Source organism: Strix aluco, chromosome 6 (assembly GCF_031877795.1).
Source record: "Strix aluco isolate bStrAlu1 chromosome 6, bStrAlu1.hap1, whole genome shotgun sequence".
Classification (NCBI taxonomy): domain Eukaryota; kingdom Metazoa; phylum Chordata; class Aves; order Strigiformes; family Strigidae; genus Strix; species Strix aluco.
The window spans coordinates 29,747,925-29,762,237 of NC_133936.1; the positions used below are offsets into that span (position 1 = coordinate 29,747,925).

The 14,313-nt window shown below is 42.4% G+C and overlaps 1 protein-coding gene across 8 annotated transcripts in view; it reads right to left on the reverse strand.

Annotated features, from left to right (window-relative positions):
• The window catches only part of INO80D (INO80 complex subunit D), a 49,697-nt gene extending 35,708 nt beyond the window's left edge, over positions 1–13,989 (reverse strand). For 3 of the 8 annotated variants that reach the window (XM_074829357.1, XM_074829356.1, XM_074829349.1), the window contains exons 1-4: positions 13,463–13,989; positions 12,034–12,103; positions 4,165–4,260; positions 3,812–4,058 (exon numbers count right to left, since the gene is read on the reverse strand). In XM_074829357.1, coding sequence (XP_074685458.1) covers positions 3,812–4,029 — 218 coding nt within the window. In that variant the 5' untranslated portion in view covers positions 4,030–4,058; positions 4,165–4,260; positions 12,034–12,103; positions 13,463–13,989. The other 5 variants (XM_074829350.1, XM_074829351.1, XM_074829352.1 and 2 more) reach the window with 5 other exon arrangements.
• Positions 13,990–14,313: the final 324 nt, after the last annotated feature.

The window sequence follows — 14,313 nt, forward strand, 5'->3', positions numbered from 1 at the left end:
CCTTATATTGTTCAGAACTTAAATATTGCCACCTTGTGCTTGTGCTGATGCAAGGAGGTAACACTGGCTCGTCTGCTTTCATTGTGAAAAACAAAGAGAAAGCAAAAAATAGAAAATGTGAATAAACCTATGAAAAGGTAATAAGCTTGCTAACATTCTCTGAGTTTTAGGCCATTAAGGGCTTTGCTTGTTCATACAGAATTGGCTTTATATGGCACAGAATAAAGCTTTGGCTCTTAAAACTGACCATACTGCATCACTGAAAGCCAGCTGTACCTTATGCAGGCATCACCTCTGGACACAAACCCATAGATAATGAATATATAGATCACATGTATGTGCAGACTCCAGTACACATTGACTTGGCTCTGTGCTTTAGGGTCTGTCTATCAATTCTCTGTCTTCCAGCATAACCGAGGCTGATACACCTTGAACTAGAAGGAGCAAGAAGAACTGGGAAGAGCACTGAAGTCTTCTCTGGGTAGAAAAGACTACATGCAGGCAGTTTTGGCTAGGCCTAATTTATTGGCACCAACTCAACCTTGGCCTTGTCAGGCTCTAGCTAGTCCCCTGCAGAGCTCAGCGGGCACGCACACCCATTTCCCCATCCTTCAGGTTCCACAATGGCTTTTCAGTTGGCTCTGGCCCAAACTGGCTCTGTCTTTACGTGGTGTTGCAGAGCCTGGTGCAGACATTAACTGACTCTGCGGGAACCAGTCTATAACCAGCTGAGTTGAGGCAATAAACTCTTTGAATCAGATGTAATGCCAGGGAAGGCATTAGTAGTTCACGCTCCATGGAAGACAGATTACTGGGAAGACTGGAACAGCACCTGCAAGTAGCACAGTCCCTTTTACATAGCTCTGAGCATGAAACCCATAAGGGTCAAGCTGGCCCTACAAGAGCCAATTCTGATGTGCCTGTCTTAGTGGCTCAATTTGTCACTTCTACAACCTGTGAGTTATTCGCAGCTGACGGTATCACATTGAGTATCTAAGATACCTTCTTTTCCCCTTCCTTACTCTATGCCAAAGGCACTTATTCTGTGCAGGTGAGGCTGAATGCAGTCAATACATATGGCAAGAGCAGTGGGTTGATATCCATTAAAACTATCGTAACATGAAGCACACAAAAGGTGACGGGATCTGAAGGCTTCAGCTGGACAGTTTCCCACATCATTGGGAGGGCAAGAATCCAGACAGCAAGGTTTTCCACCTACAACTGCATTCTGCTTCCCAGTACCTCCCAGACTGGTATCAAGTTCTGTCACTTATTTAAAGGAAGATTCAAGTGAACTGGAGAGCATCTTGCATATTAATAAAATATTTAAATATTTTCTTCAAAGAGGAGAATTAGAGATAAAATGGTGTTTAACCCAGCTAAATTGTAATAACCCCATACTTAAAAATTAAGTTAAACTTCATTATCTATGTGTGTACTTGGATAAGAAAGAATTAGGAGACGTATTCAGAGGAAATACAGATACAGAACCCATGTCTGTATCATCCCATATATATTCTTTAAAAAAACAAGACAGTGAATAGAGAAACTAGAGTTCAGATAAGGCAATGAAGTCATGCACTATTAATAGATTTAATTTGTAGAATGTTAATGGTTAATAAGAAATCTAATAATATAGCAGCATATTAAACATCTTTGTGGCTGGTAGCATCTCATTTGTCTGGGGTCAAGTGATAATTTTTTTAATTATCTGTGGACAGACTATGAAGCTTTTGGCATGTAATGCATGCATCCTGTTGAGACATTTCATTTTTTATAATCTTTAAAAGTATATAAGAAGATAGCTGTCAGAGCATCATACAGCCTGCTTTTGATCATGTACAGTTAGTTACATGTCTAAAACTGTGACAAAATGACCATCTGACAGTAATTTTGTACACAGAAAATTAAAAGCTACAAGTGAAGAACTCAGACATAGCAAACATCTTTATATCGAACAGAGTGTGAAAAAAGTCTCCTAAGAAACAGATACAGGTTTGCCTGCCAAAAAAAAAAAAGTTTAGAGCAGGCACAGTCTTATCACTAGCATTCATTAAATTTTATTGTTAAAATTAAACTCTGCCCTGAGAAGCAGTCTTTTAAAATATTCTTTCAAACTATCACATCCTCTCATTTGAAATTAAAAGTTTATTTTCTCCTTCAGACACCTGCTGTCCTCTTCAAGTACTGTAATGTGACACTCGACATGCAATTGAATTATTCTAATATAACATACACCAGATGTCATGACCACACTTCACTTTAACTTGAGAAAAATCAAGAAGAACAAAGTGTGAACTCAATTCAAGGTGTAAAGAAAAATCTCAAATTCCATGGGAACATATGAGACCTAAAAAAGTGTCATTAAGTACTATTATTTCTATTGTTTTTAAGTATGACCCCTGGTAAACAGCAATTCTGGCTCAGTCAGCTCTTGCATCTGAAATTACAGCATGCCATTTACGCTAACAATTTCCATGATCATTTCTGTGAGCTTAGTTCCAAAGAGCCTCAACTGTACAGTGGCAAAGAAACAGTCACCGACTGTCAAATTACAGCTTAAAGTTATTCATCTTGTGCCATTTGAGCATTTGCCCTACAGCTTTTGACAAACATTCATGTTTTTTTCTCACTTCATCAGTCTCCTCAGCTGAAATGGCAGGTGAAGTGCAAGTTAATTTAGAGCACAGTCCAACTGTTGTTTCAGACAAGAGAGGGAGCTGTGAGCTGAGAAGGAAGTTATATGTAGGGCACAGTGGGAACACTGCTAATAATGCAAAAGGTTAGTGAATGGCAGCTAATAATGTGAAAGGTCAGTGAATAGCGGTTTGACTTCTTTTTGGCATATTTTGTTTATATTTTAGGTTAAAAAAATAATTTCTAACAGAACAAGCCTCAGATAGTTAACACACCCATTAATTAAATAATGTGTTACTGGCAAAACCTGCAACAATGGCTCTGAAAAATTGAAGTTATATATACCTGGCAGCCAAGATCTGACAAATTCTGCTATTTCAGTCCAAACAACACCAATGAGACTGGTGTTCAGGAAGTCTTAAAGAGCAAGGAAGAATGTCCTTGTGGTTACAGTATGGGCTGCAATTCAGGAAATCTGGTTTGAATTCCCAGCTCTCCAACAACTTCAAGCACTATCTCTTGCAAGGTATTTAATACCTGGGCACCTTGGGCATCTTCATTTGGGCAGGGAGGGGGAGAGAAATGGGGGAAGCAAAGAAGGTGACTGGACAGCACTTTCCCAGGTGGCTCATCTGTTATCAAGTCATAATTATTTTATTCCAGTAATACAACACTACAGATCAGTACCAAATCACAAACACCAAACTGTAATTCTGGATTTGTCCCTATATGTCACTGCTCCCTAAGCCCAGAAGGTATGCATTTTCAACTGTTTTCCCTGAAAAAGCAGATGGAAGTGTGCTTTTGGCACAGCTGGCCAAACAAGCAGGCCTTTTTAAGAGTATGTACTGTGAGTGACAAAGCAAATTAATTAAACAGCAGGTATTGTGTAGCAGGTTTGATCCACAGTTTATAGGGAATTTGAGAAAAGCAATGAACTCTCCCGAAAACTTCCTTGGGCATAAGTTACTGCCCACTTTCTGAGTACTTGACTCCCACAGAAAACAAAATAAATTTTACTGGTCTTAAAACAAAACCCTCAAAGAAACATCCTGGAATTCAACCCATTCAGGCCAGTTCCTCCCTCATCCTGAAACCAGGCAGCATTTTAAAAGAAAACTCAAGCCTATGTCCCAGCCACTTCCCACTTTGCAGATGGGTAACCACAACTCACCTACGGTCCTCAGATTTGGGGATGGGGTTGGTGCAGCGTTGGCTGTTATACTTGGCCACATATTCACATTGCTTGAAGGGGGCAGTCTTGTCCTCCAGAACGTGTCTGATACAGAAGGCGTAGCCGTTAAGTCGCCTCTGCTTGCACAGTTTGGGGCTATATGAGCACAAGGGCTTATTGTCAACCTCAGAGAAGTGTATGTGTTTGCCTTCATACATCACGTGACTCTATTCCTTGTGAACATCAGCTGAAAGAACCAAAATATTAACACAAATCACATAAGTGAAAAAAAATGCATTCGGTTCTAGATTGTGTGTTTCATTTTGGCAGGAAAGGAGGACTCAAAACAATACCTGATTTTAAATCTTCTGTACCATATCAGTGTTAAGAGAGAGCCCCAAGGACACCACTATCCTGGAATGATGATGAATCAAGATGAAGCAGATTGTCTAAGGAAAATATCAAAAAGGTCAATCAGAATAAAATAGATATTATTACTGCTCAGCAAGTAAGTGGCCAGATGTAGCCACTAAACCTGTCGTTCAGGTAGCATCCAATAAGCCAAATCCACTAGCACAATAGTTTTTAATCACTAGTCACAGATCTTTGGAAACCATGAAAGGAAAATTATTGGGGGGGTAAATTCTGTTGCCACCGCACTTAAACCTGTTAAACAAAACTCCATTCATCTACCAGAAAGTGATTAGGAGCTACAAGTTGAAAAAGGTTAAGTGTCAGATAAGATCACCTGCTTTCAGGAATCAAGTTGAATGACAATTAATCCATTTGACTGCAGAGGTTTTACTTCAAGTATCTCTGCTTATAAAAATGCTGGCAACTATCCTTGCTCTGCAAAATTTTAATTTCATCAGGCAGTATAAGAATTTATTTACCACACCTGATGAACAGTCTTCAGATCTTGTAGCTGCCCACAGATTCTGCAAGCATCAATATGCAGTCCTTCCTGAGGTCATTATGGTTCTTCAGAGCTTTTCCTACCTTACTGTACTTATTTTAGGTAAACACAGGCATTAATAATGTCAGAGCAGTACTCCCATTGATGCCAGGAGGGCTGAAATGTCATTTCAGCAAGATGTTCATTTTTTCCCCCTAAAATAAGATTTCTACAGTACAAATCCATGCAATCATAAGGCACTTTTTCATTTCCCAACACTATGGAGTCTTTTTTTTTTAAAAAAATGATTGCCAAAAAAACCCAAACAAAAAACCCCACCCCAAAGTACCTTCAAATAAAATTAACAGTACACATATTCTGCAGCTACTCTGCTATACTCAGCTTAGCCTGCAAAAGGCAGCTTTTATTCAGAAAGGCCAGCCCAAAGCACTGGAATAAACTCTTTTGAACATTCAGTACTCAGTTCAGTTTTGTATGTGTTATATACTAAGCAAAGGAATGTACATAGAGGTGATACTCAGGAAATATGTAATAAATTAGAGGCATGTGACAAATGTACAGATTACCACCTCAATCAACTTACTTGTTCCCAAGGCCCAAAACGGCAAGAACACAATTGCAAGGAGGGAGCCTACACAGACTTTGCAGGAAAGATGCAGTACAAGCTTTCACTTCCCGCTGTATAAAAGCGCCTTGAGAAAATGACAAGCACTATGGCACTAGGAGATCTAGAAAACCAACTTTAAGTCTCTAGGGCAAAACAAAACACCCTATCACACCTCTAACAGTAAACTGCATAAACCAGGCCTTTCATTAGCACATATTTAGCTGTAGAAGCAGAAGGACAAAAGACTACTACAAATTTTAAAACACATTTAAATTCTTGAAACTGTTGTATATGCACACATGCAGCATACACAGCATACAGAATGGAGACACACGCTACAAAACGTAACACAAGTGACCCAATTAATTATTTGACAATAATAAGGATCATTTTGTATTTCCTCTTTATATACATAGCTGCCTTTCCATGCACATGTGCAAGCACACACCCTCAGGGGCAGGGGCCTGGCACTTTGTTCACATCAGATAGGCCACAACACAAGCAGGAACATCTAAGCCGCTTCCAGTCACCTTTCCCAACTTCTCTCAATGCACTGTAGGCAATATGCAAAGCACATACTATGTATATTTGAAACTAATCACTGGAGTATGATCCTTCACAACACATCAGTCTTAAGAACAAAAAACTTCATTGTTGTCTGTGCCCTTCAAAAACACAGAATAGGAAGAGGGAACTATCTCTTCTTTAACATGTTGAGAACCAAATAAACCTTTCAGACACCTTTGTTAAGGCACATACACTTCAGTATTATCCAGCAACAATGTGAAAGAAAAACATAAATCCCATGGTGACATACCCAATACAGGAGTTGTGATCTGGGTTTGGATCCCGTATGTTTGAGAGGCTGCCTCCTTCATTATTATGGTAGCAAAAGTAATCAAATGAGTCTTAACTAATTGCATCCCATACACACAACGAAGCTGACAGCCTTTTGCTCTGGAGTTTGCTTCTCTCAACAGTTAACCAAAGCTTGTATCTGGTGGCATACTGCACAGGTATGAAAAACTTGAAAGAAAAAGTGTGTCTTGCAGTCGGGGTGACTCACATGCTGCTCTCTTATTTCTCTCCATTTTATTTACCACCTTCTTTAGGCTACTACTATCATGGCTTTGCAGTTTCTGATGGATCAATGATCTTCTCCTCTTTTGCACAACCCAGCAATATTTCTTTTCTGAAGGTTATCAAGCAACAGACCAAAGAAAAAAGTGTTTCTCAGAACTGTGCAAAGTGAACAGTGAGAAGTATGTACCTGGTGTGCCTCCGTTAAGCTTCTGTAAAGAAACTGCTTCACAGTTCCCAGCCACTATAATCCTGGATTTATTCTTGTGCCCCCAGTCTTATTTTTGGATTTAACTCATAATTAAGTCTTATTTTTGCATTTAACTTGACTGTGTCAAGGCAGGCATAGTATTTTACTTCTCACTTGTCTGAAAGATACAGGGCACAAGTACAATGCCACATGAAACACTGAAGCAAAAATACTAACAATAATCCTCAGGGAAACCAATGAGCTTGAACATGAATTTTTGGGTCTATATATACACTGAGAGAAGCTCATGCAAATATAACCTTGTTAAAATTCTGATAGGAATCAATGAGTGCAACTACAGTGCAACGAACAAAAAGAAAGCTAATATACCTAGCAGCCAATGTTATATAAATCCCGCCCCCCAGCAACTCCCTCAAACATGCAATTATATCTTTATTGGTAGATTTCTACACAGACTCCCCGAAAGACAGTGGCACTATCTGGATACACTGTCAGGATCAGAGACTGAAGTTGTACTTAATCTGAAAAAAAAAAAAAAAAAAAAGAGCTTTTTCTTTTTACTTCCATAGCATACCAAATATATTTTTATTTATATATATATAAAAATAACAAAGACTTTTAAATCTACTGATTCTGATTTAATCTGATGCAGTAGTTTATTTTAAGCAAAACATACAGAAGTTCTTAGCAGAGCTTTTTGCTGCTACATAAAAAGTAGCACAAGCATGGAATAGGCACATGTCGCTTAACTGAAGAGAACTGAAACTACACTTAGCTAAATAGCGGGTGGGGGAGAAATTATTTTTGTCCCACAGGATTCAGTAAGAGATGACGGAAACATGGACTTCCCCTGGAAAAATCAAATGCTTAAGCAGCTGTACTTCACTGCAAAAAATATCAGGGTACAAACTTTCTGGAAGCTGTTTTGGGTTTTGCATTTATAATCTACACTGAACCTTTCTACAGCTTCAACAGAAACATAACTTATGCCTGCATTCGCTCAAACTAGCTTTAGCCACAATCCATGAATACGAAATTAGATGCTGCTTCTTGAGGAACCTGGATTTTCCTTGAACAACTGCTTCTAAAGAAAAGATTTTGAGCTAGTCAGAAGCAACGGGGTAAAGAACAGAAAAGAATCCAAAAATGTGTGCCATTGCCAAATGAAGACATGACTGAGGTTCAAAAAAATCACAGTAGGGGATAAAGTGAATATAGAATGGTCATATACCATATCACACAGTATTAGAACTATGGGTACTTGATGAAGCTAGTAAGAGATTGACTCAAAACATATTAAAGAAGTACTTCTTCATTTTTACTACTCATGGGTAGTGGAGTAGAACTTGCTGTCAGAGGAGGCTATGGAAACAGACAGTATCATCAGATTCAAAAAGACAATAGGAAAGTTCATAGACAGTGGGGACATAAGTGATGCACCTGCTAGCATGTCTAATTTAACAAATATGGATGGTGGAGGAGCAAGAGAAGAAAACATTAAAAAGTGGCTGGGCTTTCACGCTCTTCCTAAATAGCATCACTTACTCCTACTGCCCGAGACAGAACACTAGGTTGGATCGACCCCTGATCTGACCCAGCAGATATTTCTCACATTCTTAAGAGGTTACCACTAATATTTGTAATTTGATAACACATTCATTTCTCCTTTTCTCCCATTTTTTATTCCTGAGCAGCTGACTGGAAGAAAATCTCCTCCCCCTGACGAAAGCCCTATCTGGACATGTGAAGAGCAATCAACTTAGCATGCCAGCAAGGCTTTGTAGCAAGGACAGGCAGGACACAGAGCAAAGCCACACTCCGCGACAACATCACTTAGAGCAGAGCTACTTGTCCTGCTGAGTGCAGCCACTGGTGGTCCATAAAACAACAGAAGGTGGTTTGCAAAGTGACTGTAAAAAGAGAAATGAAAGACTTAAATACACACAGGTACACACCTGCGCAACTGTCATTACCTGCTGTCAGGCACAGGAAGAAGCCAGCTCCCAACTGCTTTTAGTACTTGCAAGCAGGCATAATCAGTTCCCTTGCAGCACATATCAGCTCCAAGACAACAAAGCTGCAGCTCTGCACTCCACATACCCTCTCCCAAAACTGTTAAACTCCTTCAGAGAGGCTGGGAAAAAGTGTAGCAGGAAGCTCTCGGGGGCAATCTTTGCTACACCGTACTGAGTATCAGCATTACATCATATAAAAATTTGTTACCTGACATCATCTGTAGTCTACATAGAAGTTAGTGGCCTAGTCACTATTAGAAAGCCCAAAGCATTATAGCCCCAAAACTCCATTGCTAATTTTGAGAAAACACTGTGCTGAAAATATTAGAATATTTTAAATCATGTGGGTTGGATACATTCTTAAACATATGCTCAGAACTTGACATTCAACATATGTAAGACCCTTTTAGGCAATGGAATCCCCAAAAGCATTGTAAATTGCAAGGCAATTATATGTCGTGGTTAAAAGATGTATAATTAAAAGGACTGAGCTCAGAGCTTCACACATTGCATCCAAACAAAAGCCACGATTAAAGAGGTCTTAAATGTGTTGTTTTGCATTTGCTAGTACTAGCACAGATTTCATGTTAAATTGCTTGGTGTGTTCATGACATCTCACAGACAAGGCACAATCATCTACATATGCTTCCAAAATCATCAGCTTGGGGCCAGAAATGGAACATGGATCTCCAAGAACCTCAGCTTTTCCACAAACACAAATAGCATAAATAGTAGTTTTACTGATTCCTCAACTTGACCAAGAAAGAACAATTCCCTGTGTTGTCACTATCTGACCCTTTTGCTGAGACTAACAGTAAATACATAGATTTTAAGATGTTTGGGCAACATAGAATTTCATCCACTCAGAGATGAACACAGATCTTAAAAATCACTGCAAAAAGACATGTATTTAAAGCTACATTACAGTAAAACCTTTCAGTCAGTATTAGTAAAAAATATAAGAGAGAAAGCAAAAACATTCATTTTTTTCTATTTCGTACTAAGAGACTTTAGGCAACAAGTACCTCTCTGTGAAGTGCCCTGTTCTATCAAAAGAAGCTGCACCATATCTAATTGTGGTCAACATCAACACCACAAAGTTTTAACTTCTGTCCCTGTTCTGTGATCTAACCATAACTTTGGCTTAGTTCTGGTCATTTAACAGCTTAATTCTCTACCGTATATGCTCAGCTACCAAACCAAGATTGCTGTAATTTTGGAAACAAGAGTCTTTTTGTTAGTAAAAGCATCCAAACTGACAAAAATCACTGGGAAGACCAAAGTCAACTACAAGAGTTCCTGTAGAGAACTTTTATTAACTAGAGTACAATCCTTACTCAAGGAGGCCTCTGAAGAGCCCTGCACAAGTCAAGGTACTGCACACACATGCAAGTACCCTGACAGATCAAGACACTTAACATGCTATGATCTTACTAGACATTTTTAGTTATCAGCTGGAATCGTATTTTGGACTACTTTTTTTCATATGTTAAAATCTACCTTGGAAGACAGAAGCAGCAACACTGTCCTCATTATGCCTTTTTAGAAAGCTTATTATATTACTTCAACTCTGCAAAAAGGCAGTTTATATTGCATAAGGACGTCTGACATATTAGCAGAAAGCAGCAGTATATTTCAGGCAATACTGGTAATACACATTATGTTTCAGAAAATAATGCAATAAATACAGAATTAGATTTAAGTATTATTCCTAATAATAACAATGGCTAGAGAACTTACAGACTTGTGCAAGTTTCAATCAACAGCAGAAAACATAACTAAGAGGAGGAAAATAACTCTTTTTGTTCCAAAACTGAACAGGTGGTTCTTTTTGTTTTCCTACACAAAATGAAATTAAGCAGGAATTTTAATTTCAGCTAATTCACTCATCTGATAAACAGTACCTTAAAGAAAACATGACTAAGACAGCCCAAAGCCTAAAAAACAACAAACATTTGAGACTCTAGGAATTTTAGAAACTTCAAAGAATTTCTAAAGAGAAAAGAGGTTAATTAGGAAGATTCATAACTGTCGCTAACAGTGCATTCCTATAGATTTCAATAAAATAATTTCCTAAACATGGCTCTTCCTGACCTAAGGTTCAAGGCAGGCTCCGTATCTTTGGAAGTCTTTTGAACAAGGATTTCTCTATTCGAGCAGAAGGTCTCAGGCCCCAGTCCTGCAATCACATCCTCACAGGCAGATTCTCGTGCTCGCACAGAAGCACACTTATTTCAATGTGGCTATAAACAGGCCCAGGTTTTGACAGGACGAGCGGGGCTGTAGAAAGGCAGCCTTCAGATGCAGCAATAAATGGAACATTTAGGCCATTGCAACATTGCAGAAATGCATTTTAAAAAGTATCTCAAAATATCAAAACCATGATCCTGAGAGAAAGCAGAGACTAAATGTACCACAGCATACCTTGCATCTGTACTTGAACAAAAAAAACCCTGCTGCAAGTCTAAGTCTTTTATTTATTTAAATAACAGATAACCTGCACTTGCAAAAGAGGTTAAACAAAATACCTTAGTCTTATTTTTAGTCTCAATACTGCAAAGACAAACAAGCTTATTTTCACATAATATAAGAATATCATTCTTGCTTCACTAGGAATACTCAATAAATAAAATAAAGCATTAGAGCTCCTTACAGAGCAGCCTTTCAGCAGTTATAAGCTATCAAAGTTTCAATATGGTATTACAATAAATTTGTACCTCCTGAGGATTTACTATACTGTGAGAACACGGTACAAGTAACTCTGTAGGACCCGGCCCTACATGCAAATTCATCCACTCATCATAAAAATATAGAAACATCAAAATACCTCCCCCTACGTAAATTTTGGGTTGCTTTCTGTAGATAACTTAGCTTCACAATTAATAAAACTTGTCTGATGTACGTATATACTGCCAACAAATCACATAAAAGGCTGGAGATGGCTGTGAAAAAGTCACCAGGTTGTGACAGTTTCATACAAAACATGAGCGCCCCGGTTCAGCAACCAGCAGTGGTACCTGATGGGTATGGCCTTAGCGTGAAACACTGCCAGTACAGGGGTGCCCATAGGAGAGGACACTCAACTACAGGGGAATGATGCATTGCCCTCAATTTGCCAATTTTCCTTTTAAGTCTACCAATCTTCAAAAATTGAGAACAGCCTTAAAATAAACCATCGTATGTTGTTAAGTAACAAAGTTAGAACTAACTATAGATCTACATATTTTAATCAGATGGTATAATATAAGGCTTTAAGGTAAACATTACTGTCATTTCCAAAATTCATTTGAGGTTACCCATGCAAAGCCATTAGCATTTTGAGCTAAAAGACATATTAAGGAACATTTGACCAAAACTACACGTATCCCACATTAGAAACTGGAGCTATTTCACCTGTGCGGGGTGAAGTGTGTTGGTGGGTTTTCCAATGGGCTCACTTCACAACTACCAGACGTTCTTTTCCCTGAAAAAAAGGATCCTTTCATTTTCAGCTCGGGGCGGGGGGAGGCGAGGCACCCATAAGGGACCCCCACCCCAGCAGGACCCCAGCCCGCGGGGAGAGCTAGGGTACCCCAGCAGGGACACGTGAGGGGGCCAGGGCCCAAGTCCAGACACAGCCCTTTCTGTGTAGGGGCCACTGAGGCGCTCCCTTCCCCTGGCTGCGGGGCCAGCAGGCTGTCGCCCCTGTCCCGCTGATGCCAACCGGTCCTGGGACAGTGGGGGTGGCTGAGAGACCCCGGCCCGGGCCCCGGCGGGGCTGGGGTGACTGCCAGCCCCGGCACGTGGCGGGTGGAAAGGCGAGGCAGCCCCTCACTCCTGTCCCTTGCGCCCACCTTCGGGGGCCGGTCCGGGGCCCCCATGTGCCAGCGGCCGCGCGGGGGGGGCGGGGGAGCCACACTGGCGGCCTCCCCACACCCTCAAAACCGCCCCCCACTCCCTTCCAAAAAGTTGCAAGGCGAATCAGCCCGCCGCCAGCCCAGTGGAGGGGGGACACCGGCGGGGGAGAAAGGGGGGACAGGACGGGACGGGGGGGCCGCGGCCGCGTCCCGGGGCGCCCCCACCCCGCCGGACCCGTCCTCACGGCCGCGGGCGCGAGGCGGGCGGCGGCGGCGAGGGGGGGAAGCACCCTAAAAACGCCACGAAACTTTCCAGGCCGCGGCCGGCGCGGCCCCGCACGCCCCGCGGGACCGGCACCGCCTCCGCCGCGGCGGCCCCGGACCGGGTTGGGGGAAGGGGCACCCCCACCCCCCCCACCCCGGCCACTACCACCCATTAAAAGTGATTTCGGCAAATTAATGCCGCCCCCAGCCCCCCCCCCGTCCCGCGGTCCCCCTCGACCCGCCGCCCCGCGCGGGGGGGGGGGGGGAGGGGGGGGCAGCGGCCCCGGCCGAGGCGCCCCCGCCGCCTCCCCCCGGCCACCAAGCTCCGGCGGCGGCGGGGCTCGGCCCGCTTTGGGCCCGGGGCCCGGCGCGGGGGGCCCAGCGGGGCGGGGAGCGGAGCTGGCGGGCCGCGCCGCGCTGAGGCCTAGCGCCCCCCCGCCCCCGTTCTCCCCCCGCCGCCCTTCACCTTCCAGGCAAACGTACCACGGCGCCGCGCCCCGACCCTCCCGCTGGGCCCCGGCAGCCGTCTCACCCCCCTTCGGCGCTCCTCTCGGCGCCCGAAAGCCTCAAAAACCCCCCCGGATCCCCTCACCCCCCGCTGCGGCCTACACCGCCCCGGCCGATCCCCGGGCTCGCGTAGCCCGCCTCCCCGCCCGCCCTGCGCGCTTCGCACCGCCTGCCGCGCTACGCGAGCCCGGGGATGCAGGCCGGGCCTGGCTTACCTTTCCAGCTGCTTTTTTTTTCTCCTCTCTCTCCTCTCCCCCCTTTCCCTCTGTTGGGCTGACAGATCAGAGTTTCCTCCCCAGCAGAGGGACTGGGAATGGGCTCGGGCTCTGTGCTGAGGAGCTGCTGCCCCCCTGGCTCTGAGAAGATCCTGCTTTTTGTGGGGAGGAAGCTTTGGGGGCTCTTTATTATTTTAAAACTACAAAGTGCTCAGAGGGTAGGTGATTATTAAGGGGAATCCCTGAATATATTCTCCAGCAAAGAAGGCAGGGCTGCTGGGGCTGCTCAAGAAGAGAGCCAGCAGCCTCCTACAGCACCACTACAGGCACTGAGAGGACATAACATCAGAGAGCGGCTCCTCTGCCCTCCAAAACAACAACTTTCCTACCATCTTGGAGGTAGTAGAGAGGGAGAGAGGGAGGGGGAAAAAAAGTACAGAAGGTTTTTATAAAGTGTCAATTTGGGGGAGGGAGCCAAATGGCCAAAATCAAATTTTTTATCATTGATGTGACTTTTTATTTTAAATAAAAATAAAATACAAAGGCACGTGGCTGAAGAAATAATTTTCTTTATAACCTGTTAAGATCAGCTTTCTGGAAAAAAAAAAATTAAAGGAGGTATGGTAAAAAAATGTTATTTTTAGTAACTTTGTTTTTCTTTAAAAATTAAAAATGCGTATTTTTTCCCTGTCATTTATAAAGTTGATAACTTTTTTGTCGTTGTGTGATAGTTCTAAAAATTAGTATGTAATTGTGAAAGTTAGTGTAACTTTTTTTTTGGTACTCGTACTCTCAGTAGAACAAGCGAGATTGATGTGGGATAGTTTGGCGTTAACTGTACCATTACATCT